Raw genomic sequence first — 27,994 nt, 5'->3', positions numbered from 1 at the left:
TCATGTTCCCTTCAATTTTCTTTACTTGGTCTTAAAAAAAAAAGTCTTAAATTTACATTAATAAAACCTGTGAATATACAGCCCTTTTTGAAATTCACTGTGAAAAGAATGATTGTTTTCTTATGGGAATTTAATAGTAATCAGATAGACGGCTTTTTCGGTCACACTCAAATCTGACACACATTTCCACACATACACATAGAAATGTCCAGGTGAAATGTGGTTGTGAAGGCCTCAGTGGTCCAGGATGCGCAGGTTTCCTGAAACGATCTTGTTCTCTAGCATCGCTCCAGCCGGGATGTCAATCCTGTCTCCATGATTGGCAATAATGATAACCGTTCCCTGTTGTACACAAACAGCAAGTTATGATACGTACACGCACAATGTTTGTGAATGCTCTCAAATGCCTACATGCGTATCAGTGACTTTGTACCTTGACCGTGACTTGTTTTCCGAAGGTAACGTCCCCTGATACAGTGAGGTGATCCAGTTCCAGCATGTCTGGGATGCTCTCAAACCTTTTCAGGAAGTCTCGAACCTGGAAAGTTCAATTTCTTTTGTGTTGATTTGCAAAGTATGTTCTTACAATGTAGGCTTAAAATAAAAATATTTAAACGGTACTTATTACTGAACAAGTAATTCAATGTTTCAGGCCTTGAATAACTGAAATTCGTCTGTGAAAATAACTTTTAAAATAAAATAAATAAACATTTTAAATCTAAAATATTTTATTAATAAAATAATTTAAAACTATTCAAATACTGAACAGCTAATTTTAATAACTTTATCAACATTTTTATTTGTACTACATTTTTTTATATAACTAATTACATGATGTGGCGATTAGTTAAATCTAATTAATCGCACCATATTTGGCTGAGAAATTATACATAATAATTTTATTTGACTCAACATAGAATTTATTACACTTAACTTTTAGACTACAAGGGCCACGAGGGTGAGTAAATTACAGAAATTTCATTTTTGGGTGAACTATACCTTTAATGTTTTTTTAATTAATATGGAAAAATGAAATATTTTTTAATAAAGTGATACTCTAAATAAGAAACCAAAACTGCCAGTAGGTGGTGGTAAATTTCTAAATGAGTAAATCATTGAATCATTCATTCGATTCGTTCAAACGGCAGATTCATTCAGGAATGAAGTAAATGACTCTTTATGAATGAGCCATTGAATCATTGGTTCGCCCGATTGATTCGCTCAAACCACGGATTCATTCGGAAACGAATCACGTGTTGTTTCTCGGAGACTCACAACAGTTCTGCTCTGGCTTTATAGGTAATATTTTCGTTGGCATAATTGAGCAAAAACAGACAGTATTGTGTCTAAAACATAACATTTATAACATAACATATTTATTTACCTGTTGTATAAAATCAATTTCACATTTGTACTCGTGCTATTCGGGACAAAAACATCACTCTGTGAAATTGCGCTCGTTACTCTCGTGCTATTGCTTAACTATAATATCATGATATAAATATGAGACAAAAACTCATTCAGGGGCATTTTTGATCTGATATCTTGAATTTTAGGGGCATTATAACTGCATTAAATAGCAGTGTTGTGCTAGTTACTAAGAAATAGTAACTAGTTACAGTTACTAGTTACTTCATTCAAAAAGTAACTCAATTACTTTGTTGATTACTTACACCAAAAGGTAATGCGTTCCTGTTAAAAGTAACTTTTTAGTTACTTAAAAAAACAAACATTCTTTAATGTTCCCATTAATGCCCTTTTATGCGTTATGGTCTATACAAACACAAAACTGACTGAAACAGAAAGTAATTTTTAAACACTATTTTATTTGAGTCAGACCAGCACAAACTGAATATATCACAAGGATTTCTGAGGTGACTCACTATGCCGACTCGCGATCTTCGCAGTAGACGCGCCAGAGAGAAATGCACATTTCATACGGATTACATAAGCAGAGAGCAGTCTGTAGTCTGTTTTCTTTCGTTTTGAATTGTTCTGTTTAAAAGTAGACATGTCTGTGAGGCAAGTAGGTTACCTTATACGCCGAGTTTCGGTTCATTTATGAGACGAGCTCCAGTTCACGCGCCGGCGCCTCCATTTCGTGATTATCTATCGTCTGCTATATTTACTTCTTATTTATTAAATCCAGGCAATTGGTTGATGAAACATTGATTAAAATTAAGATACAATTAATACAAAACGAAATTCACTTTAAAGAAAGGTTTTGTGCTTTCTGTTTGAAGTCTCTGCAAGTATTAAAGCATCTTTTAGTGCCGCTTTCAGAGCGCGTCGCGTCCATAACGGAGAACTGTCACGTCCGTAACACTGTTTTTTCCTCATAAATGCGAACACTAAAAATAAAATAAAATAAATATTTTGTTCTGTGGAGACTGAGAGCCAACCCTTCTTCATTCGGTGGGTAGTAGTTTGCGCAGTGTAATTCACATAATTACTAAACAAGCCTTAAAAAATTCAGCCCGTATAGCCTAAATGTGCATTTTCTAAGCTTAGAAAATGGACAAAATTAATTTGATTATAATCATAATGTAACATTATTGTGAAATTGATTTATTTAAAGGCTATTTGCTATTAGTATAGTAAAGCCTATGTTTTTATCCAACTAGGCTATGCGTGGGCCTTATGTAAAATACGGGACAAATCGCGTCCCTTATTGATTTGATACGGACGCGTAATTTTACTTGTAAATACGGGACAATTCCGTATTTTAAGGGACGGGTGCTGTAAACAGGTTAGGCTGTAGGCTACACTTCAGCCAAAATTAATTAATTTTAAAAAGTAACGGACAAACGCACCATATGGTAACGGTAACGGAGTTAATTTATTTAAAAAGTAATGCGTTACAGTATGAGTTACTGTCAAAGGTAACTGCGTTACAGTAACGCGTTACTGCCCAACACTGTTCAATAGGGTCTTATCAGTTATCACACAGTGAGTTGTTGCCCTGCTTCATGTTCGTCAGAATCAACTATGAAAAGTAAGATGAACTAACTTTACGTAGGTTTGATAGGGGACGGGTGCGTTAATAATTTTAATGCGCAATTTTTTCCCCATAACTAATTACTTAAATGAGCACGTTAAATCGACAGCACACATTTCTTTAATGTTTATATATATATAATTTATATTACAATAACATAAATGGCCCATTATTATGATATGGAGTGACTGGCTGCTTTACCTTAAAGTCAAGCGCTCTCTTCCTGTCTAGGTGGCCAGAATACCCTTTGCAGTGTATAAGTCTGCCTCAGAGCTTACCTTGGTGAAGGAGCTGCCCAGTTTGACGTGAGGTGTTGAGGGGAACTCTCTCTTGGGGCTCATGGTCAGAGAGCCCGCGTCCATGCTGTACAGGTTAGACATGACCAGCAGGAGGTCAGAGGTGGTTTTGACGGGGAGAAAGCGGCTGCGGGGCACGTTGATGCCCAGCGCGTGGTCGAAGCTCTTCATGGCAGAGCCCACAGCCGTCTCCAACTGAATGACATTCAGACCGCCATCTAAAGTCTGGGGACAGAAGAGGAATGCTGTTTCATACACAGATGTTGATATGCGTTAATGTGGAGGGTATGGTGTTCACCTTAGGGTTAACAATGATCTCCATGTCCATTGCGTTCTTTTCGTGAAGCCTTTTAATGGCCGGCAGGCTGATCCACAAGTTGTTGGTGTTGAAGATCTTGAACTTGGTGACGGATTTAAACTCGTCTACGTGAGCTTTGGGCACCTGAGCGATCTCCAGCAGTCTGAGTTTCCCGTCATACTGCGTCAGCGTCCCACCCTGAAACAAACAACACCAACTGATCTGCATTAGCCAATGAGCTTCAAGGCCCTGATATACTCACTCAGTTCTTTTTTCATTCTGCAAACTTTAGTTTGTAATACTTTTGCTGGATTATGCTGTTAGCGAACAATCAAAAACCATCCACGCTGCTGAAAGAGCCGTTTAGATGGATATGTGAATATGTGCCGTGTGCTTTCCTCACAATAGCAAACTTACACACCCAAAAACCAGCAGTTAAGAAAGCATCTGGTCATAGCGATGTGGATTCGCACAAGCTCTGCACGTCACGTTTATTTATATAGCACTATACAATAGATTGTTAAAAAGCAAGCAGCTTTACAGTACTAAACATGAAAAAAGGCAAAAAGTCAGTGTCGCTTTTGATTAGAATTACAACTTCAACTTCTACTAATAAATGCAGTTCTACAATGTGTTGTTTGTTTTGACGCGTGTCTGACCTCGACAGACTGAACAGAAGAAATGAACCGGAGAAGATTTCCATGTAAAAGAAGGTGGATTCTTATAATATAATATAATATAACTTATAGAAACTTTACATCTGTGCTATTTTTTAGCTGGAATATTTCTAAATAAACATTTCCCATCTTCTTTTTTTTTCTGTTTTCTGCAATTCCAGTCATGTCATGTTTAGTTATATAGCACTTATATTACAATATACTAGATTTCTTAAAAGCAAGCAGCTTTACAGTATTAAAAAAGAAAAACAGTGTCAGTGTCGCTTCCAATTAGAATTAGAGCTTTCATTTCTACTATAAAGCAGCTCTCCAGTGTGGTCATGTTTTCACTTGCCTCCGACTTCTACGGACTGAACAGAAGAAATGAGCCGGAGAAAGGTTTCCACGTCAAAGGCGGCAGAGACACAGAGGACACATTTTTTAAAAAAAAAGTTTGGTTTGGCAAGCTGTTTTGAACTCCCAGCAAACTTCGTGTTGCCTGATTTTGTTCTAAATTACATCACACCATTTCGTTCTTCAATTTCACTTCAAGTCTATCAAGCCTCAGAGGACCATTTCAACCGAAAATGAAAATTCTGTCATTTATTCACCCTGTCATTCGAAACCCATCTAAAAATATGAAGAATGCTGCTGCAATCCACGCTGCTCTGTTTCTGTGTTTCACGAATGAAATGAGGAATACGTTGGTCACAGCCCTCACCTTCACATCAGCTCGTGTCTTATCGGTGACCTCCATGACGAATTCGCAGCGTTTGCCGCTGGCCTGGCTCACCAGGTGGTTCAAGATGTGCAGGTCCACCGTGGCGCCCAGGTTATCAATGTTGGACACAAAAATGTACTCTTTCCCTTCAGCGATGAGCTTGTCCAGCAGGCCGGAGTTGTAAAAGCTGGCGTAGATGTCTCCGTGCCCGGGCGGGTACCAGGCTTCTTCATTCTCACCCGTCAGGCCTATGTTAGTGGCCACTGGTAACAAAGACTCCTTATTGATCCTGGGATACCTGTGCAGGAGCGAGAAATAGAGAAGTTGACAACTCACAAAGCTGTGGCCATTTTGAAATTATAATAATACCTCATTTACTAATGGTTTATTGTGAGAACTGATGGGTGAATCAATCTTGAAATAACAACAAACTTGAAATCATATTACCTCAGTTATTGATGTTTTATTGTGAGAACCAATGTTCCCTAAAGCTGGCTGATATATTTTTGTGCATATTTACAATATATTCAATATGTTTGGGCAAAATTAACAGAAAATAGCACAGTGTTCTTTAATGTGGCCATTGAGTGTTTTGTATTTAAAACATAGGCGTAATCCTATGGGGGGACAGGGGGACACGTCCCCCCCAATATTCAACGAAGGGCAATTTGTCCCCCCCAATATTTGATCATATTTGGGGCGCGTTTCCATTACAGATTTGCGCAAAACTTTTGCGATATTTTCTAAATGTCGATAAAAAACTATTGCGAAATGACGGCGTTCCATTAACCGATGTTATGCGACTAAAACGTCTTTTTTTCCTCTCGCGATCAGTCATTCCAAAAATCATGGCAACGGACGTTGGTAGGTTTATAGCCTATATCACAGCCACCGCATAGACATTATTATTATTAATGGAAGGAGACGTGGCGTGTTATCCAAGCGTTAATGGCAGGGAAAGACACGGAGTTCCTGGGTGTTTCTCCCTCATTTCTGCTCCGATGTCTTGATTGTGGCATTTCTTTGAGGTTTAGACACTGATCAATATAGAATGACTTTATTAATGTCATTATATAGATCAGTGGGTTTAGAGCCCAGTAGACTACTCCTGTAATTATTGTTTATTTTATGAATTCAATAAAGAACTCCGTCTCGTATTATGTCCAAACGGTCAGTGTACTTGCATTCATTTTTCTTATTTAACCCGTAGGCCTAATTGCAAAACGAAAAATGAACGGTTGTTGTATTTTTAAAACGCAAAGGTGAACACCAACATTTTAGTTTGACCTGTAGGCCTACACCAAATGCTGCACAAAAAAATAAAAAAATAAAAAATAATATATATATATATATATATATATATATATATATATATATGAGAGAGAGAGAGAGAGAGAGAGAGAGACGAATTTTCAAATATTTGTTTATGACTTTTTGCCCCTTTATTAAACATTTAAAATATTCACAAATTAATATGGAGAAAAAAATGTAGATTTTACTGGTTTTCTAAGGCCAAATTAGAACCTGGAAATTATATTTTTACCGCAGTGCTAAATGAGAAGAGCCATAACCACAGCCTACAGAAAGGGGATGTATAGTTGAGTTAGGCTATAATAAATGTGTCTGCAAAAAATAACGAGGCATTTTAATTGTTTATTAATAAACTATTGTTTTCCTAAATCAGTGTCGGCTAAAAACATATCTCCATCTCCAGATGCACCTTTAGAGAGAAATGCACCTTTCATACGGATTACATAATCAGAAGGTATTAGCTTTCGATTCGAATTTGTTCCTTTTAAAGTGGACATTTAAAGCTTCAGTCTACAAAGGCTAGCCTATCAGTTCTCGCGCTTCAGTTCACGGAGATCATGAAAGCGCGCCTGATTGTTTTATTTTATTTTACAAAACCACATCGTTTTCTTCTTATTGTGAGATTACGCAAATAAAAGTAGTTGCGAATAATGTATTATTATATTCTGTATGACCAGAAATGATAGAGTATTTTAAGTTGTTTCGACTGTTGATAGGAAAATGCAAGTGTTCGCGCCCACGCCTCCGTGCCATCCAGTGCGCGCTCCACACCCAGTCCGCACACACACTTGGATATGCGTCAAAATCTTGTGTTTATTTGTGATAATCTTAGCCCTATTATTATTGTCCAACCTGTATTATGAATGAAATGTGACGAATTGCTTTGTTCCTTTTTTGGATAAAAGCGTCTTCTACATATAATAAATGTTATGATGATAATTATAATTATTATTTGCGGACACGGACCCAAAACACACCGCGTATTCTAAGTCAGCTGACTGTAAATGCGCAAAACCCGTTTCCATTGCAGTTTTGCGAAATATTCCTTTTTCAAATTGCCTGAAAAGCCTCCTCATGCAAGCGTAAAAACTTTATTGGGATAAACGGGAGTTTTTGCGAAATGGACGTGTTTCCATTGTGCGCATTTTCATTAGGCTACGCAATTTCAATTGGCGCAATTTGAAGAGTAGCCTAATGGAAACGCGGCTTGTATGATTATGCGGGCAGGGCCAGATGTGATTGCAAATAGCCTACGTCTTTCTTCCCAGCTCCGAAAATATAAAATCCCGGCCGGTCCATTTCCCAAATCCATTCGGACTTCCTTACACTATACATTTAGCAAAACCTATTTCTCCTGAAATCCATGTCATGTTTTCCTATCCCTAGTGCATCGTCAGTGAGTTAGGAAAAACCAAACAGAAAAAGAGTTAGGAGGAGCGCGGAAATTGACAGACATTTGGCACATAGGCTATCTATGAATGGTAAATATCCTGTTATCCTGTAACCGTAATTTAATCAAAATGTTTATAGCCACTATATGTTTATAGCAGTGGCGTAGGTTTGATTTTGAAATTGGTGGGGACGGGGACATCAATATAAATATATTTTAAGTTTTGATCGAAATTATTGCTAGGGATATATCAGTGTCACTGGATATTGGTAGGGACACGTCCCTAGTGTCCCTACTAAATTCTACGCCCCTATAGAAGAATATAAGAGAGAGAGATCACTGACCGCTTTGTTGTCAATTCAGGCCTGTAATTGATGCCGATGCTGTAATCATTGTGAGTAGGCTATACGTTGGTTTGACGATCAGATGTAATAAAATTCCTTGTTGTGTTATAGGCCTACAATTACAAACATTCGGACTCTGACTTTTATTTTATTTTGATTAAAAAAATGTGTGCATGCGCCAACACAAAAAGTTCCACAGCTGTCCCCCCCAATGTGTGATTGACAATTTCGCCCTTGATTTAAAATATCAAACTTTATATTTACAAAAACACTGGAAGAAATGATTTTTTAAGACATTCGTTTCATTAACACTGTTATAAAAGACAAAATATGAGTACCCTATTTTCTGGAAAATGAAAAAAAAAAAAAAAAGAAAAAAAATAAACATGAATTAAAGCTGCAAGCAGCATTTAGCGGTGTTCAAGCAGTTAAGGCCTTTAAGGCCGTTAAGCACAAAAGCATCAAAAGACATTAAGTTTTATGTAGCATACATTTAAACACTGACATAATAGATGGAAAAGACCATTTACAGCCAATACAGGCAGTTATAGCGCCACCTATGGTCCGATCTCCATAAAACTTTGCATGCATGTTCATGATGTTATGTCACATATGGATTTATTCAGAAACATGGAACTACACACACACACATTCTATTGTAGATTAAACTGTCTCATTCAGGGTTCACATTTGTCAATGTGACAATGAATTTTGACTAAATGTGATTGTAAATGTTAAAATATTGATTATATAAACTCTAAATATGAATTATAGAACAATAATAGTCAGCATTATGACAAAATGACTATTTTAAACAGCAGGGGGCAGTAGAATACCACTTATTGGCTTAATATGCCATTATGGTCATATAATTTCCCCCCTTTTAACTGTAATAGAGGCAAATTTTGTCCGATCTGTCTGAAAATTGTCATGCTTGTTTAGAGTGATAGGTCTCATGTTCTGAGTTGTTTTTAATAAGATCTGAGCATTCATTGAAGAGATATAGGCTTTCGGGCACACTCGGTCAAGGCTACACATTGAAGTGACCCTTTTATAGCCATCAAAATGCAGAAGTTCAACCTTTTCTGATAATTATTGATCCAGAGAGTCCAGAGAATTGTACTGCACTGGTTTTAAACATTATGATATGAAAAGTATACGATCATAGATGGAAAAGACAATTTACAGCCAATACAGGCAATTTACCATAGGAAATGTATGGTTTTAAAGCTTTTTAACAGTTATAGCGCCACCTATGGTCCGATCTCCATGAAACTTTGAATGCTTCCTCACCATGGTATGACACATATGCTCATCAATTTTTGTCAAGTTCTGAGTTGTCATTTATGATTTATAGGCTTTTGAGTGTATTTTGACACGCCCCTTTTCTAAATGACCCTGTTACAGTGAACCAAAGGGCAAAGTTCAACTTTTTTTTGATAATTATTGATCTATAGAGTCCAGAGAATTGTCCTAGACTGGTCTGGTTTTGATCGGGCAAAAAACCAGGGACTAGTTCGCAAAAGTAGGTTTTTAACATATTCGTGAATATTTAATGAACGATTTGATTGACAGCAATGGTTCTAGAGGCAAAGTTGTTCACCATGAGGAGATCTATCATATGATATGCATTTTGTGGGGATATGTGCAACACCACGTGATTAAAGAGCCGTAAAACTCGTTAGCGCCAACTAGTGGCCGATTTCTTTCAAAACTCTTACAGACCTCTTAGGCCATGAGTCGAACATGCCCATCGAGTTTCGTTCTGATTGGCCTCCGTTAACCTCGTCTCATAGGGGCTCAAAATTCATTTGTCGATGGCGGCCATGTTTTTTGAGATATGCCAATGTCCTCATACACATACATGGTGCCTTGGACCAAGACACTGTATACCAATTTTCAAGTCAATCGGACTAACTGTCAGTCCTTTATATGTTTTTTTCATGTTATAGCGCCACCTAGTGTTCGATCGTCGCGATTTTTTTTACTGTGACCTCAAATAAAGCTCATACATACGTGTACCGAGTTTGGTGAAATTATTTTATTTTGTTCACGAGTTATACCCATTTTAGTAAAATTAGCTCCGCCTCCTGCGAACGTTTTGACGCCCCTTAGCAACCGTGAATCGAAAATTCAACGTTTTTTCGATAATTATTGATATTCAGACTCCAGAGAACATTTCTACACTGGTTTGGTTCCAATCGGGTGAAAAACCAGGGACTAGTTCGCAAAAGTAGGTTTTGGACAAAATCCAAGATGGCGGAAATTTTTTCCAGACGCAAATAAAATCGGAGATATACGTTTTGTCCGTCTTGAGCCAAGGATTACAGGGATATAAGACACTTGATTCTGGGATAAATGGTCTAGGAGTTATGCACAATTTCCTACTTTTGCTTGCTATAGCGCCACCTATGGGCCAATCGGGCTCATACTTTGATAACCTCTCCTCGATTTTTGTACTACCATCTGGCAAAGTTTCAAGGCTCCAGCCCTTACGGTTTGGGCTGCACGATGCGTTTTACAGGAGAAAAATAATAATAATTAAAGCTGCAAGCAGCATTTAGCGGTGTTCAAGCAGTTAAGCCCTTTTAGCACATAAGCATTAAAGACATTTAGCAAGCATGTAACCACTGACATAATAGATGGAAAACCGTTTACCATGATTTACCATGATACTAGCATGATTTACCATAGTTTTACCATGATTAACCATGTTCTAGTATGATTTACATGATTTACCCTGTTGTAGCATAATTTACCATCGTTTACCATGCTCTGGTATGATTTACTATGAACCTAGCATGATTTACCATAGTTTTACCATGATTTACCATGTTCTAGTTTGATTTACCATGAATCTAGCATGATTCACCATAGTTTTACCATGATTTACCATGTTCTAGTATGATTTACCATGAATCTTGCATGATTCACAATGTTCTAGTATGCTTTACATGATTTACCCTGTTGTAGCATAATTTACCATCGTTTACCATGATTTACCACGCTCTGGTATGATTTACCATGAATCTAGCATGATTTACCATAGTTTTACCATGATTTACCATGTTCTAGTATGATTTACCATGAATCTAGCATGATTCACAATGTTCTAGTATGCTTTACATGATTTACCCTGTTGTAGCATAATTTACCATCGTTTACCATGATTTACCACGCTCTGGTATGATTTACCATGAATCTAGCATGATTTACCATAGTTTTACCATGATATTCCATGTTGTAGTATGCTTTACATGATTTACCCTGTTCTAGCATGATTTACGACTGTTTACCATGATTTACTGCGTTCTAGTATGATTTACCATGCATCTAGCATGTGTCAGTACAAATAAAGTGTTACACTCTGACAAAATATGATTGTGTTATAAAAGTAATTGTTATAATGGATTTTATAGTAAGCATGGATAATGCAGTTAACATGGAAAAACTGGTTTGCTTTAGTTCAGAATTTTGTTGAAACTCGAGGCTGTTAAAATGAAAGTGAGCCAATAAGTGGTCTTCTACTGCCCTCTGCTGGCCACTCTACTTATTAATAAAGTCTTTTCACAGGTGCTTTCAGATCTAGACACACACACACACGCACAAGTCATTATGAAAATATAATGAAAATATATGAAATGCTTATAGACCATTAAAATATATGTCTTTGCAAGCTATTAATCAGATTATTCAGGATTTATTCAGAAACATGGGACTACACACACACATTCTGTTGTAGATAAAGTGATCTGAACTGTGTCTCATTCAGGATTAACATTTGTCTGTGACACAATGCTTCAATAGATGAATTTTGACAAAATGTGAGTGTAAATGTTAAAATAGTGATTTTATAAACTCTAAATAAGAATTATAGAATATTAGTAGTTAGTAGCATGACAAAATGACTATTTTAAACAGCAGGGGGCAGTAGAATACCACTTATTGGCTTAATATGCCATTATGTCATAACTTTAACCTTTTAAACTGTTATAGATGCATTATTTCTTATCTTATTTAGAGTCACATGTTCTGACTTGTTTTTAAGAAGATCTGAGCATTCATTGAAGAGATATAGGCTTTCTTGGTCAAGGCTACATATTGAAGTGACCCTAATAAAGTTATAACTTTTCTGATAATTATTTATCTAGAGAGTCCAGAGAATTGTACTGCACTGATTTTGAACATTATGATATAAATATTATATGATCATAGATGGAACACACCATTTACAGCCAATACAGGCAATTACCATAGGAAATACATGGTTTTAAAGCTTTTCAACAGTTATAGCGCCACCTATTGTCCGATCTCCATAAAACTTTGCATGCGTGTTCATGATGTTATGGCACATATGCTCACCAATTTTTGTGAAGTTCTGAGTTTTTAATTATGATTTATAGGCTTTTGAGTGTGTTTTGACACGCCCCTTTTTATAAATGATCCTGTTATAATGAACCAAATGGCAAAGTTCAACTTTTTTTCGATAATTATTGATCTAGAGATTCCAGAGAATTGTACTGCACTGATTTTGAACATTATGATATGAAAATTATATGACCATAGATGGAAAAGACCATTTACAGCCAATACAAGCAATTTACCATAGGAAATACATGGTTTTAAACCTTTTCAACAGTTATAGCGCCACCTATTGTCCGATCTCCATAAAACTTTGCATGCTTGTTCATGATGTTATGTCACATATGCTCACCAATTTTTGTGAAGTTCTGAGTTTTTTTGAATGATTTATAGGCTTTTGAGTGTATTTGGACACGCCCCTTTTCTAAATGACCCTATTATAGCCATACGAAAAATGCAAAAGTTAAACTTTTTTTTAATAATTATTGATCTAGAGAGTCCAGAGAATTGTCCTAGACTGGTCTGGTTCCGATCGGGCAAAACCCAGGGACTAGTTCGCAAAAGTAGGTTTTTAACATATTCGTGAATATTTAATGAACGGTTTGATTGACAGCAATGGTTCTAGAGGCAAAGTTGTTCAGCATGAGGAGATCTATCAAATTATAGGCATTTTGTGGGGATGTGTGCAACACCACGTGATTACAGAGCCATAAAACTCGTTAGCGCCAACTAGTGGCCGATTTCTTTCAAAACTCTTACAGACCTCTTGGGCCATGAGTCGAACATGCCCATCGAGTTTCGTTCCGATTGGCCTCCGTTAACCTCGTCTCACAGGTGCTCAAACTTAATTGGCCGATGGCGGCCATGTTTTTTGAGATACGCCAATGTCCTCATAAACATACATGGGGCCTTGGACCAAGACACTGCATACCAATTTTCAAGTCAATCGGACTAACCACTAGGTGGCCATATGTTTTTTTCATGTTATAGCGCCACCTAGAGCTCAATCAACGCAATTTTTTTACTGTGACCTCAAATTGAGCTCATACATATGTCTAGCAAGTTTGGTAAAAATATCTCATTTTGTTTACGAGTTATAGCCATTTTAGTAAAATAGGCTCCTCCCACAACGTTTATTTTGCACCCCCTAGCGACCGGAAATCGAAATTTCGACTTTTTTTCAATAATTATTGATATTCAGACTCCAGAGAACATTTCTGCACTGGTTTGGTTCCAATCGGGCGAAAAACCAGGGACTAGTTCGCAAAAGTAGTTTTTTGACAAAATTCAAAATGGCGGAAAATCTATATTGGCGGAAATTAAATCGGAGATATACGTTTTTTTCGTCAGGTGACCAGCTTTCCAGTGATATAAGACACTTGAGTCTACGACTTACGGTCTAGGAATTATGAGCAGTTTCGCGCAATTGGTTGCTATAGCGCCACCTATGGGCCAATCGGGCTCATAATTTGATAACCTCTCCTCGATTTTTGTACTACCATCTGACAAAGTTTCAAGGCTCCAGCTCTTACGGTTTGGGCTGCACGATGCGTTTTACGGCGGAAGAAAAATAATAATAATAATAATAAAAATCCTTACAAATACAATAGGTTTTCAGCACTTCGTGCTTGAACACCTAAAAATCAGGACGATTACAATAGGTTTTCAGCACTTCGTGCTTGAACACCTAATAAGTCGTACCGTGTATAAGGGACATTGTATTATTACATTCAGAAATAATATAAAATACTGGTAAAACGAAGCGTTTACAAACAAACACCATAAACATGTTTTAGTTTCCCTCAAATTCAGACCAGAAGCCTAAACTCAGTTATTTAAAGCAAAACTGAAACTACCTGTGTTTGTTAAATGCGCTATACAAATACACTTGTTCACTCATTCGGCAAAAAAACAAATGTTTTGTGTGCTTGACGTTAATTGTATTATTTAAATCGCTCTGGAATATAAGTCGCTGCATGTTTCTGATGATAAAAAACTGATTCCAGAGAACACAGTAAGATGATATTTCTCACTGGCCTGGATAAGGATATGTGTACCTGCTCTGGTTGAAGGTGTGTATCTTGACACGGTGATGTGTGTACTTCTGCAAGATCTTCTTAGTGTCCTCATCTGTGTTGAAGGAATTCATCAGCACCAGGGGCACGTCTGCATTATACGACTTATTTAGATGCTGAAAGAGAGAGATTCAGCTAAGGTATTTCACTCCACACACCAAAATTCTCCGGTCGCTTTATTTTTGCTGTTCATTTAAAATAAATTTTTTGTATATTACTCATCATATGTATATTACTGTATGACCATTACATTAGAGCATATGATGGCATTACGTCACTCAATTAAATTATTCTAGATGTTAAAACAAGTTCCTCTCAAAACCGGGCCTAGCCAAGCCAAGCACTGGTTGCCATTTCAATGTAGGTCTATCATAGGTATGTTTTTATTACATAACAAAATAGTATTTCTCAAGATATTACTGTAAATTTCTTTTATTTCGTCATGTGGGAAAAAACTGTTATTATTACGCAACTCTGGGGTAATTGGTCATTGGCACAGAGGGAAACCTTTTACCAAGGTCTGAAACTGCAAACAGGGTCTTACATCATCTTAAATAGATTGCAAATAATCCAAAGAAATGTCTAAACCCACTAGATGACACATCATCCACTGTTCTGAGGTCGCACACAATTCAGTTCTGTTCAATTACAAAAACTTAAAGAAATGCTAAATGCAAAAAAGTTTGGGGTCAGTAAGATTTCTTTTTAAAGAGGACCTATTATGCCCTTTTACAAAGTTGTGATTTAGAGTTTGGTGTCCACTAGAAGAGGTTTTCATGCTTGAATGTAAAAAAAAGAAATTTTTCACATATTTGACATTGTTGCGGCACCTCTCTTCTCAGTCTGACAGTAACGCTCTGTTTAGTTCCTGTCTATATGAACTCCTCCTTCTGAAAAGCACACTGTGCTCTGATTGGTCGGCTGGACGAGTGTGTTGTGATTGGTGAACCACTTCAAGTGTGTTTGTGAAATGTAGCACCTCTTAGTATAACTACGAGTTTCAACACAGTACTATCACAACTTAACCAGGTCTCGACTCGTTTTTTAACCAGGTCTCGACTCGGTCTCACTCGTGTGTGTGTGTTTTTGTGTGTGTGCATATTCCCCAGACGGGAATTACAAATATTGTGTCGTGTTTGTTCCCGCAAGAAAACGCAAGACTTCAATGGAGGCGTTTCAGTGATTTCAGAAACAGTGACACTGATATAGAGAATAACTCCAGCTCTAGTGACTTTGTGCTTTATAACTTTGCAGATCTTTTTCATGCTAAACAGCAACATTACACACTAAAGAAAGCTGAAAATGTAAAAACGCATAATAGATCTTTACATAAATTAATACTTTTATTCAGCAAGGATGCATTAAATTGATCAAAAGTGACAGTAAAGACTGTTACAAAAGCTTTCTATTTAAAATGAATGGTTCTTTTGAATATACTATTCATCAAAGAAACCAGAAAAAAATGTATCCACAAAACATGAAGCAGCACAACTGTTTTCAACATTGATAATAATCAGAAATGTTTCTTGAGCATCAAATCATCATATTAGAATGATTTCTGAAGGATCATGTGACACTGAAGACTGGAGTAATGATGCTGACAATTCAGCTTTGATTACATTTTACAATGTATTAAAATAGAAATGAGCTATTTTAAATTATAATAATATTTCCCAATATATAGTTTTTCTTTCAAAAACAAATTTTAAAAAATCGTACCAACCCCAAACCTTTGAGTTAAGTGTTTAACGTGACAATCTCGTCATCAGTTTTTGCTGTAAATCAGTAATGCTCTTGTTATGAATAACGACAGGAAGTGTGTGTGATGTAATACCTCAATCTGCTGTACAGTCAGATCCAGGAAAGTGTTTTCATTCCGGACGCTGATGAGACTTTTGGGTCCTTTGCAGCCCATGCTGGTCCCCAAACCTCCATTGAGCTTCACCACAGCCAGTTTATTAAGGCTGGAAGCCACATCGGCAGGAAGACCCTTCAACTTGATCTTCTCATAGGGCTGGATCTGTTCAAGCAAGAGACACAATGAGGGAGTGAAAGACAACCATATCAACCATACGTGTACACCATATCATTTGTCCAGGATACAGAAAGCTTGTGTGGAGTGGACTGAAGACAATTAATTATCTGAATTCTGCCTCTTTGTACTTCTCACTTCAGAGATGTGTAAAATGATGCGAGAAAGACCTTTGATAGAAGTTTATTTCACTTTTCAGTCCAGGGTTTATTTACTCCAGTCAAACAGAGCTGGCCCTTTAAACTAAACTCCAAAAACCAAAAGTCATTAACCCCGAGATCATGACATGAAGAGCAGGGCTTTGAGAGACTGAAACAGAGACTTGCATACAGTATTATTCTATATGAAATATGAGCTGATTTGATCAGATCTCAGAATTTGGGTGTGAAGCTTTTAACACGGGCTTCCAGCCTGCGACAGATCTAGATATGCACACACATCCACCTCAGATGAACAAAGCACGGATTAAAATTGCGTAAAGCAAGTCTTCCTACAGCAGTTTCATCACAGTGGCAACTGTTGAATTTAGGCAAAAATGTCAAAGTCCAATGACTCAGAAACTGCAAGTTGCCATTTTATTGCTTGTGCTCCACAAGACTAGTCTTTACTCATTTACATTTACTTAAAAATTATTTAGATATCTAGGTTAAAGAAATATTACAATATAAACAAGTTAAGATTAACTGACAGCATTTGTGGCACCACAAAATTAACCTCCACTTAATTTCTTTCCTTTTTTTTTAAAGCAAAAATCTTTTTACGATAGTCTTTTCTTCCCTATTGTGACGTTTATCCAAGCAAAACAGCTTTAAGAACAAGAATAAATGTAGGGCGGGACTTGATTTTGTCCATTGGGAGTTGATCGGATGGTTGTGGTTTGCTATTGGTTGATCTTGTGTGAGTGACAGGTTGCTCCGCCCTCACGCCAGTTAACGCATCATCAGAGAAGAGATGAGCTGCAAGATGGAGGGGAAGGTAGTTTTTTTTATTAAAGATTACGAGGGCATATGAATTTATAAAAAATAATGATGTGCACGGATAAATAATTTATAACAAACACTGCAATATTCCATAAAAAAACCCAAGAACTGTTCATTTTAATTTCATGGTGACTTTAAAATACTAACTGTATACTGCTTGTTAATATGATCTTAGTGTGGGAAAATCGCATACTAAACGTATAGTATAGACCCTAAAATGATGATGTAAACACTTTACAGCTTAAATAATACACAATTTTTAACAGAAGAAATAATTTAAGTACTTATAAGCTTCACATTTCTGCATTCAAATTCTCCACAAATCGGCCCCATTCACTTTCACTGTAACTTGTTGTCTTTTAAATGGAGGGATAAGGCCAAATTTCTTTTTTTGTGGTAGTCAACATTTATGCCACACATTCTGGTGATTAAGCTTAACTTGTACTGAACCAGGAACATAATGTCAATAGATGCTCTTTTTGGACTGGAGAGAAGCTTATAATAGAGTTCCTGTTCTATACAGTACACTGCATTTATCAAATCAATTTCTCTTTTTATAACCCCTTTATAAGAAGTATCCTCAAGGTGACTGTTAAAACCACAGACCAAATATAAGGTTTCAAACCACCACTCTCCTGACTGAACATCTGCCAACTAAACTTAACATTTGAGACGTCGGTTGTCAACAAATGACACACACATATACACAGCTGACCGATCAAGCATCCAGCCAATGAGCGCTTCCCCGCATGAGGACTGAACTAGAACCACTGAGGATTATGCTTTAGGCCTCAATGCTGATCTAGAAGCAGCCGTGAAGTTTATTTCGTAATGGGTCTGATGAGTGTCGATCTAATGGAGCTGATTTCAGATCAGCCTGAACTTTACTATGTGCTGTAACATGAGTTTCACCACGGCTGTGTGAAAAGAAATGTCAGCCAAAGTTGTGCGATGCTGGAAGTGCTGTGCTATTCATAGTTTAACCTTCAGTGTTTGTAGAGGGGCCGTGGGTTATTTGGGGAGGGGATCAACAGGGAAATGTCATGGGCTTGATAAAGCACCCATACACAAGCACGTTATGCTGCTGCCGCTCTCCCTTTCTCGCTGTGAATGTAGTGATAGGAAGCTTTTGAAGTAAAAAATGAAAAAAGATTTCATTGTGTTCATAAAAGATTATTGTTATTGTTATTTAAAACAAAAATTTCTGTTAATTAAAAAATAGCTGAAATGAAATAAAATATAAATATTAGTTTAAATTTTTTTTAAAAGTTAGAACTAAAATTAACTGGAAACAAAATAACAAAATAAAATCTAAACCTAACTAAAAATAAAAATGAAATAAAAATAAATAGCAATATTAAAACACTAATAAAATGCAAAAGCACAATGAAATTGCTAAAAATAAAAGCTAATTCAAAATATTAATACAACTAAAATAAAAACTAAAATAACACTGGTTATAATATATGTAACATTGACGAAACAATATCTTTTTTAATATAAATTATTTTTTTATATATATTATATATATATATATATATATATATGTATACTGCTTTATATATATATATATATATATATATATATGTATACACAGTAGTGGCCTAGGAAATTTGACATCTTAACTCTTTATTCAAAATTTCAAATATTATTAAAAATGTGTTAAAGATTTTGTAATCATATTGTGTAGTTGAGCTTGGAGTCATTTGTTTTATTTGCAATAACGCAATGAAACATGCAGAATTGTGCAGACATCATTTTTTGGCCAGGCTGTCATACAAAGAAATTATGAGCACAATAGAGAACCAATACATTAATAATAATTGATAAATGTTGTAGTAAATGTATGCTTTTGAGTTTTCTTCTTTTTGCATAGTAAAATAACCCCTATAGCTGCAGTTTTTCCTTTTTGCCAAATAATTTTCTCATATAAATATTTTTTATACTTTATACTTAAAATATTTTTTATAAAATATTACATTCTTTCCTCATATTTACATTTTTGAGTCATTAAAAACAAATATCCCCTCCAGACATCACTTTTGGCCACTAGTGTATATCTTAATATCTAATTTTTAATTCCTCATCCAAGCACTCATCTGTCTCACCGAGTCTTCGGGTGGTCTCTGGATCTTGGCCCAGTCAACAGACGGTCCCTTCTCCTGAAGGAAACGGTGAAAGAGCTTCTTGAAGCCCTCAAAGTCCTTCCTGGAGATCTGCAAGAGCACAAATAAGCAGAATATAGTTCTTCTTCTTTATTTATTTTTTACAATTTCAGTACATTTTAGGTTTGGTAGAATGTTAAGCTCTATATCCTGAAGTTCAATATTCAATAATTTGTATTGTTTCAGGGCCAATGGTGAAAAAGAGTCTCCGGAGTCGCACTAGACAGGCTAACAATTGTGAGGGTTTTGGGAAGCTGTCGGCCTAAACTATGTCGACCGGACCTATGAATAGAAACTACATCTAGAAACTACTCTTGTCCCATAGACTGCCATTGCAAGTGCATTACTGTACAGAGTATAAAAATCTTTCCTTTGTTTTTACAAACTAAACACTACTCCATAGTGTTGTATTAACTTGTATTAAACCTGGAATATTAATTTAACGGTTTATTAAATTAATAAAATGCTTTAGAATATTTAATCTGAATGCTTTATAACACTGAATTAATACCTTAGAGTTACAGATGTGTGATTAATCATATTCCTAATTATTCTGTATAACACTGTGCAGCATAAAAGCATAATTGATACTCTGAAGAGTCTCCTTTAACCTCTAGACTAAACCTTCTGGTGCTTCATCGTGGGATGACAGACAGTAATTAAGGCCCACTGCCTTCATTAGGTCACAGTTTCATAAAAAAACTCATGAATAAGTCAACATTTCAAAACTAGGCTGGATAAAATAGATTTCCAATATGTGCACAAGACTTCGAATGAATCACTTCCAAATGAGTTTAGTTTTTTTTTTTTTTGTCATATTAATGTCAATGAATGTCTTCTGATAAAAAAAAAATACATATATAATTTGAAAAAATAGTTTAAAATGCATGTACCAAATTCTTAGAAATATAAACTTTTTTTAATTTTGATGTTAGATACATGCATTTTTGAAAAATATACATACTATTTTCAAAATGTGTTCAATTTAATGGCTCTAAAAAAGTAAATTGGTGTAACCATCAAGCAAACAGTAACAAAATATTTACCTTACACCTTAATAAATGCACGTTTACACATCATAATCATTTTCAAATTTTTCAAGGTAAAAAATAGGTTCTCGTGTTCGAGATCCACCTATGGGAAGGCCATCCGTACCTGACCTCAGCAGAAGCATCCGATTGCACCAAGTCTGTCTAGACAGACTTGGTGCAATCGGATGCCCACCCCCTTAGCTGAGGGTATACAAGGCCTGCATGCGCTGCTGTTCTCCAGGTTACATTCGCTTCTCGCGATCTCTGGAATATTTTTACACTGGTTTTACGGACTTCACTATTGTCTGCAGGAGAACACATCTTTGGATCAGCCTCCGTCGGACGTGTTTGTCCCATCAGCCTGGTTAGCCGAAGTAATTCCTGCAAGCCGCCCAGGCTCGCACTCTTTAGCAGGACGCCCTTCTTGCTCCCTTTACTATTTCCCCCTGTTCTACGGCTGCCTGTCTGTCGGATTATTCGTTTATTTCTTCGATGGCTCTCTCTAAAACCACAACGGCTACCCCCGGGGACAACCAGTCGCGTGCCGCTAGGGATTCCCATCTTTGCTGTGTGGTGTGAATGGGCCTTAAACAGTATGGGCCAGTAACTGAAGAGGTTACTGACTTCCCCGAGTACTGTAGCCATTGCTACAGGCTTTACCCCGATCAGTCCTCTTTGAGGTTTGTGAGCGAGCGGCTGCTCACCTCAAAATCAAATGGCCGGCCCATCAAAGTACCTCTGACCAAGAGCGGGACGTCTATAACGGGAAACTCCTGGGACCCTCTCCCGGCCCTAGAAAGTAGTTTTTCCCCTGTCCTCCCTAAGTGTGCTAAACACATTAAACATTGCTGGGGAGACCCGTTCGACCTCAAACACTGTCTCGCGGGTCTGGATGGGTGACCCCCCCGCCATCGAGCCCTCGGTCATCAGACACCTTAACCCCTCTCAAGTTGGGCTGCTCGCCCCTCCTAAGCCTGTTCTCCCTGACAAAATGGATCGCTTTTCCGCGTCCATCCACCAGGCCTCTTATAAAGCCTCGGCCTTGTCTGTAAGAGCAGGCAACGTCTCCTCCCTGCTTTCCACTTACCAGACCGAGCTCCTGGTCGACATGGGAGAACAGCGGGAGAAAGGGACGTGCGCTCTCTGGAAGGAGATCGTCACTATTAATGGCCTCGTTCTAGGTAATGCCCGTCAAGAGAACGTAACTGTGGCTTAATCTATCTGGTCTCCCCGATAGAGAAAAGTGGCGCATTCCTGGAGTGCCGGTTGATCCTGGCCGCGCTTTCTTTGGTCCTGCCGTCGCTTTAATGCAACAGCGTTGCCATGTCAAGAATAAGGAGGACGAGGCTTTCAAACTTCTTAGAAAGCCTCCACCGCGCCAGACGCCCTCTGTGCTTCCACCTAACCCCCCTGCTACCGAACGCCATTTCCATAATGCAGACCAGGCTATTAAATCCCGCAGCAAGCCACCGGCTTAGCTTCATATTCCCTCAATCAAAATCTGTCGGCGAGGTCAGCACCCCCTCGCCAGTGGGTGCCCACCTCAAGTGTGCACAGGCTTCACTGTTCCCCGTGTTGCCCAGTGTGTGCTTTTATCTGTTTTTTTTTTCTTCTGAAAGCTGCTGTCCTTCGAGGCGGCTTTGCTCTCGGCCTTGGCATCAGCTAAACGTGTCAGTGAGCTACATGCACTCTCGGTGCATTCCTCGTGCACTAAATTCTCTCTTAGGTTTTCCTTAAGCCCAATCCGGCTTTTATGCCTAAATGCTTCCCTGCGTTCACATCGGAGGTGTTGGAAAGGTTTGCTTTTTACCCTCCGCCTTTTTCCTCCACAGAGGATCAAAGGCTCAATGCTGTGTCCTGTCCGTGCCTTACGGTCATATATGACCAGGACTAGTGCTTTCCGGAAGAGCAACCAGCTCTTTATTTCATGGGCACCCCCTCACAGGGGGAGTCCCATATCTAAGCGACACCTCTCACATTGGCTTGTGGAAGCTTTAGGATTGGCATATGAATCTAAGGGAGTGACCCTTTTTCCTTTCCAATTACACATTGGAGTAAAGGAACAAAGGGTGAATGGGCCGTCGGGCTACGCACATTCATATCACCAAGCATGCATTTACATTCTTGCCTGGGTGTGTGTATATATATGTTGCGGGCGGCGTTTGTTTTCATGTGTGTGCCTCATACATATTTCATGTCCTGCACAGCATGTCCTGCACAGCAGTTATGTGTGTGCGTCAGGGATGCGAGGTGCATGATTATGGGACATGTCAGGCACCGCCTCCTTGGGGCGACCGTCCTTCTCCGGCTTACAGAACCTCACTGTGAGTGTATTGGGTAAACAGGGAGCTTTCCATGCCTCTCCCATAGGTGGATCTCGAACATGAGATGATGAAAGAGAACAATAGGTTACTGTCGTGATCCCGGTTCTCTAAAGCATTGAGTGCAGAGATCCACCAGCTTTGCCCCGTTTGCCGCACGAGAAGGGAATATACTTACTGGAGAACAGCAGCGCATGCAGGCCTTATATGCTCTCCGATAAGGGGCCTTGGCTGGTGCAATTGGATGCTTCTGCAGAGGTCAGGTACCGATGCCCTTCCCATAGCCGGATACCTCCACTCGATGTTTCAGAGAACCGGGGGTTACGACAGTATAAAGTCCAATTCTGAGTGGAAAAAAGACTCACTTTTCTCAGAATTGTAACTTTATAACTCGCAATTGCAAGTTTATATCACGCAGTTTGAAATTTAAAACTCGCAATTGTGATTTTATATCTCACAATTCTGAATTTATAACTCGCAATTGCATTTTTATAACGCGCAATTCTGAATTAATTTATAACTCGCAGTTGCATTTTTACAACTCGCAATTCGGAATTTATAACTCGCAATTGCAAGTTTATATCACGCAATTCTGAGATAATTCTCGCAATTGCAAGAAAAAAAGTCTGTGAGATAAAAAGTTGCAATTACCTTTTTTATTTTTTATTCAGTGGCAGAAACAAGCTTGGTTGCTGACCCTTAGTCTATAGCATGTTTCCTTTCTGATAGGTAAACGAATGTGTGTGATGATACATGTGTGAGTTGGGCGTTAGAAATATCATATGAAGTCAAGGACAGAAGAACCACTGGGACGTGTTTGTCACCTCAAACTAGCACACAGTTTGCAGGACAAGGGTCTCACCTCGGCCTCCGGTGTCTTGGCGGTGGTCAGGAGCTTCTCCAGCTCTGTGTGCATGGAGTTCTCATGCTGCAATCTCAGCTTCTCCTGAAACTCCGCCATACCTGCATTAGAGCTGCTTCTATACAGATCTGACAAGCAAACACAAGCAACAGAAAACATTACTTCCAACATTAAAACCTGATGATAATTATCATTCTTAGGAATATTTTGTCCTACCATGGTTTTCGGTTCTCTGAAGTACCATGAGTATCATGTAAATAGTGCACATATCAGAGTAACATTATTATCATCTAACATCATTGTACCACCACAGCAGGCTATGAAGAAAAAACTTACCAGCAACAAAAGACATGTTCAAGAACTTCTGACAACTCCCAGATTAAAAAAAAAAAACAGTATAAATCCTGAATGGATTTCACCAGTCTAGAAAGGTCCAAATCATCAACTGTTGTACGGTTCCTTCTATTACACTACATAAAACTACAACAGCCTCAATGTAGCAGTAACAAGATGCTGTGAGAACCTCAGAAAAGCTACAAAGTGTTCAAAACAGTGCAGCATCCGAACTCGAAGCGAAACCTCTGTACAGCCTGATCAGATGAGATTTCAGACACATTCACCGACTGTCATGCTCAGGACACCCGATCAGGGCTTTGTAACGCACTGCTGCAAAGACCGAACCGCTGAAGGAGATGCGCAAAGAGAGAGAGATAGAGAGAGAGAGAGAATAGCGCACGATTCTTTTAATAAACTCCAGCACTGCCCAGTGCCCAGCCGTCACGTCACGACACGTCACGTCACGTCACGTCACGGACTCGGGGAAAAGTAAATAAGTCCAGAAACAGTGAACAACTCTTACAGGTACAGTATTTAATGTGTCAGTTGAATTATTAATCGCGTCACCAAGTTCACCATCGCTTTGTCACGTGCAGCAAGACCCGGACGCTGTTGACACCTGAGACGCCGGGTGCGTTCTGTCTCTGAGCGCTGGACGTTCGAATAGAACGCGTTCTCGAATCTGACTGGAGGGATTTTGATTCATCCGATCCCAGTGACTGGAATCTTATGAATTCGTTCACTAATACGTTCGTTCACTCCCATTTTTTGTTGGTAAAATGATTTGTTATAAAGTGAATCCGTTTCGTTAAAAAACACACACAGAGTTTACCCAAACAAAATCATTCTTCTTTATTCAATTTGTGACATTTTAATTGTGTTTGTGTCTGTCAGTGATACTTCCGCCTCCATTCTGTCCTGGTTGCTAATGAGAATTCTTGTTCACAATCAAAACTGTTTAGTGAAACTGTTATTTTAGTATCGAGATACTAGCTTATTGTAGTTTTTTTTTAGTTTTCAAAAAAAAAAAGAAGAAGTTGCAATTACCTTTTTTATTTTTTATTCCGTGGTGGAAACGAAGTAATGCCAAACCTGCCGAAATAATAAATAAATAAATACATATATATATATATATTTATTTATATATTTATATATATAGCAACAAAGAAATGTAAAAAACAAAACAAAAAAATAAATAAATAAATAAATATACAAATATATTTCTAAAAAATAAATGTGTATTTATACTTGTATTTCCTTTTTTATGTATAATTGTATTTTTCCCCACATTTATATTTTTCATTTATACATTTATTTATTTACACATTTATTTATTTATATACTTAATGTATTTATGTGTACCTTTATTTATTTTCACATTTATTTATACATTTCTTTGTCCATATGGTAATGAGGGGGGCGTGGTTTACCGCAGACATAGCAATCGAGCTCAGAGTGTTAAGTGCAACCCATAGGTGCAACCGCAAACTCACTATTCTTGTCTCTTACAGCGCAAGATAAAACGCTGCTGCTTGTCAATGACAAATCAGATATTACTTTATTCACAACCAATAAAACTGCAGTTGGCTTTATATGATCTAAAACAACACAATATGATACTCGCATTGATTACTCATTGATTACTAAAACAATTGGCTTTATGCCACAACTTTACTACTTCCTGAACTTCAGCCAGCCCTTTGTTTCCTGTCTGTCATTATTGGACAAACTGATTAATCCAGGTGTGCCTGGCCTCAGTAACAATAATCAGGCACACCTGGATTAATCAGTTTGTCCAATAATGACAGACAGGAAACAAAGGGCTGGCTGAAGTTCAGGAAGTAGTGAAGCTGTGCATAAAGCCTATTAACGGCTTAATGTACTAAGACAGTGATATTGGATGACCAAATCAAGCACACGCATTATTAATAAAGCATACAGATGAGCAGAATAACTTAGAATATGAAAGCAATGAGCTTAATTGCACGTTAAGCATTTTCCTCCCATCGAAAACCATTATAAAGAAATCACTAAATGTAATGCATCTGCTTTCCTGTACATAGGCCTACATCTTATTAACAATCTGTATACTAAATTTGGCACTTCAATATCACCGTCTTAACCACGTTTAGCATTTTCTATGATTTTATATGTTAGGAAAACGTCTTAACATGCAATTGAGGTTCTGGGCTCTTCTGCTTGATTGTGCATAGTATGCTTTTTTAATAAGTTAACTGAATATTGGCTTTTCTACTGTCTTACTGCACACACTTCCGTGTCTGTTATCAGATCATGTGAAGATCCAGTTTTCTGTACATGTGTACCAAGACATTTTAGAAATGTATGATATTTACAGCCATGGATAAAGAGTATGGTCAACATATATACATACAGTTATGGTGATATTAAATGACTTAAACCGTGATATGGGAATGTGGCTATATTGCCCATCTTTAAGTCATTCATTCCCTGTGTGACTTGCAAAGGCATGTCCGCAGACCTTTTGCAATTTGTTTAGTCACACCACAAGGTGTCAGTGTGGCCTCAAAGCTTCACCGTTGCCACTCTGAGCTCGATTGCTATGTCTGAGGTAAAACACGCCCCCTCATTACCATATGGACAAAGAAATGTATAAATAAATAAAGGTGGAAATAAATAAATGTAGACATAAACAGATATATAAATAAATGTGGGAATAAATGTATAAATGAAAGAATAAGTATGGGAAAAAATACGATACATAAATACGGAAATAAAAGTATAAATACACATTTATTTTTGTTTGTTTTTACATTTATTTATTTATGCTCTTCTTAAATTTATTTGTATACTTATTTCTTATTTGGGAGGTTTTGGCATCCCATAGGAAACTTCCATAAGCATGCCACTTTAGTAATTTTAAGGTTGTTTTAGCACTTCGTGATTCTTCTCTTTTTGAACGCAATAACTGTTTGAAAGCCCCCTTTAAAGGTCAACTGAACAATTACAGTTGACTGACTGTGAGTTTTACTAATACAGCACACAGCAATGGCATGAGGGGGAGTAAGCTTTTTCTGCTAATACAGACCTAAATAACTGCTTCTGTCTGTCCAAACACAACAAAAGTCACAAATAACCTCCTTTTCCAGTTATCTGTCATGAACTTTGCCCTTCAAGAACTCCAAGCTCAATGGCCCCTTGCAAGCAAACACAGGCACTGCCCACACAGATAGTGGTTTGGAGGGGTTGGGGAACTATAATACTCAAGCACATCTAGACAGCAGACAGGCTTGCTTTGCTAATTTTTTTACAAGCCATGCGAGGATACTCACGTCCAGTGCACAACACGCTGCTTCAAGGGCGGAAGTGTCACAAGAAATCGGTGTGTGGGAATGATGTTTGTTCACGGACCAATCAGAGCAGGGGGCGACCTGGCTCGACCAATCAAATAACAGCTATTTGGGTTTATTTGTTGATAGCGTTGGAGAGATCGTAAGCATGTGAAACAGCGTCATCTCTTGGTTATGGTTGTAAACAAACACACAGTACACTTTTATTTTATCGGTGCTTTAATTTTATATAAGAGTTTTATAAGAAAAAAAAAATCATGCTTTTCTAAATCATAATTTATCACAATTATGACATAAAATGAGATGACCAAGTAAGACATATTTATGAAAGTCGAAATTGACAGTTATAATTTTGACACAAGTCTAAATTGACAACAACAAAAAAGTGTCGAAATTTCTTATATCTTGATATTGAATTAATGGCATTATTGCAACCTTTTATGTGACAAAAATTCAAAATTCTCTCACTTGACTTAATCATAATTTA

General features: G+C 37.5%; 1 protein-coding gene across 2 annotated transcripts; it reads right to left on the bottom strand.

Annotated features, from left to right (window-relative positions):
* Positions 1–112: 112 nt before the first annotated feature.
* ugp2a (UDP-glucose pyrophosphorylase 2a) lies at positions 113–27,549 on the bottom strand. 2 transcript variants are annotated; one of them, XM_056253589.1, is made up of 10 exons: positions 27,490–27,549; positions 23,843–23,970; positions 19,572–19,679; positions 16,286–16,471; positions 14,434–14,567; positions 4,970–5,267; positions 3,593–3,790; positions 3,277–3,519; positions 434–538; positions 113–342 (listed from the first exon to the last, which is right to left on the bottom strand). In XM_056253589.1, the coding sequence occupies exons 2-10, from the start codon at positions 23,939–23,941 to the stop codon at positions 235–237; spliced, it is 1,479 nt and encodes a 492-aa protein (XP_056109564.1). In that variant the 5' UTR covers positions 23,942–23,970; positions 27,490–27,549; the 3' UTR covers positions 113–234. The 2 variants fall into 2 exon arrangements, with proteins under 2 accessions (XP_056109564.1, XP_056109562.1); XM_056253587.1 differs by lacking the exon at positions 27,490–27,549 and adding an exon at positions 24,179–24,556.
* Between the last annotated feature and the right edge of the window lie 445 nt (positions 27,550–27,994).

The sequence above is a fragment of the Rhinichthys klamathensis genome, unplaced genomic scaffold (assembly GCF_029890125.1).
Source record: "Rhinichthys klamathensis goyatoka isolate OS25496 unplaced genomic scaffold, OSU_Roscu_1.1 h1tg000107l_1, whole genome shotgun sequence".
NCBI classification, from domain to species: Eukaryota; Metazoa; Chordata; class Actinopteri; order Cypriniformes; family Leuciscidae; genus Rhinichthys; species Rhinichthys klamathensis.
Note: the sequence above shows the minus strand (reverse complement) of the source record. Positions and strands in the feature narration are given on the sequence as shown.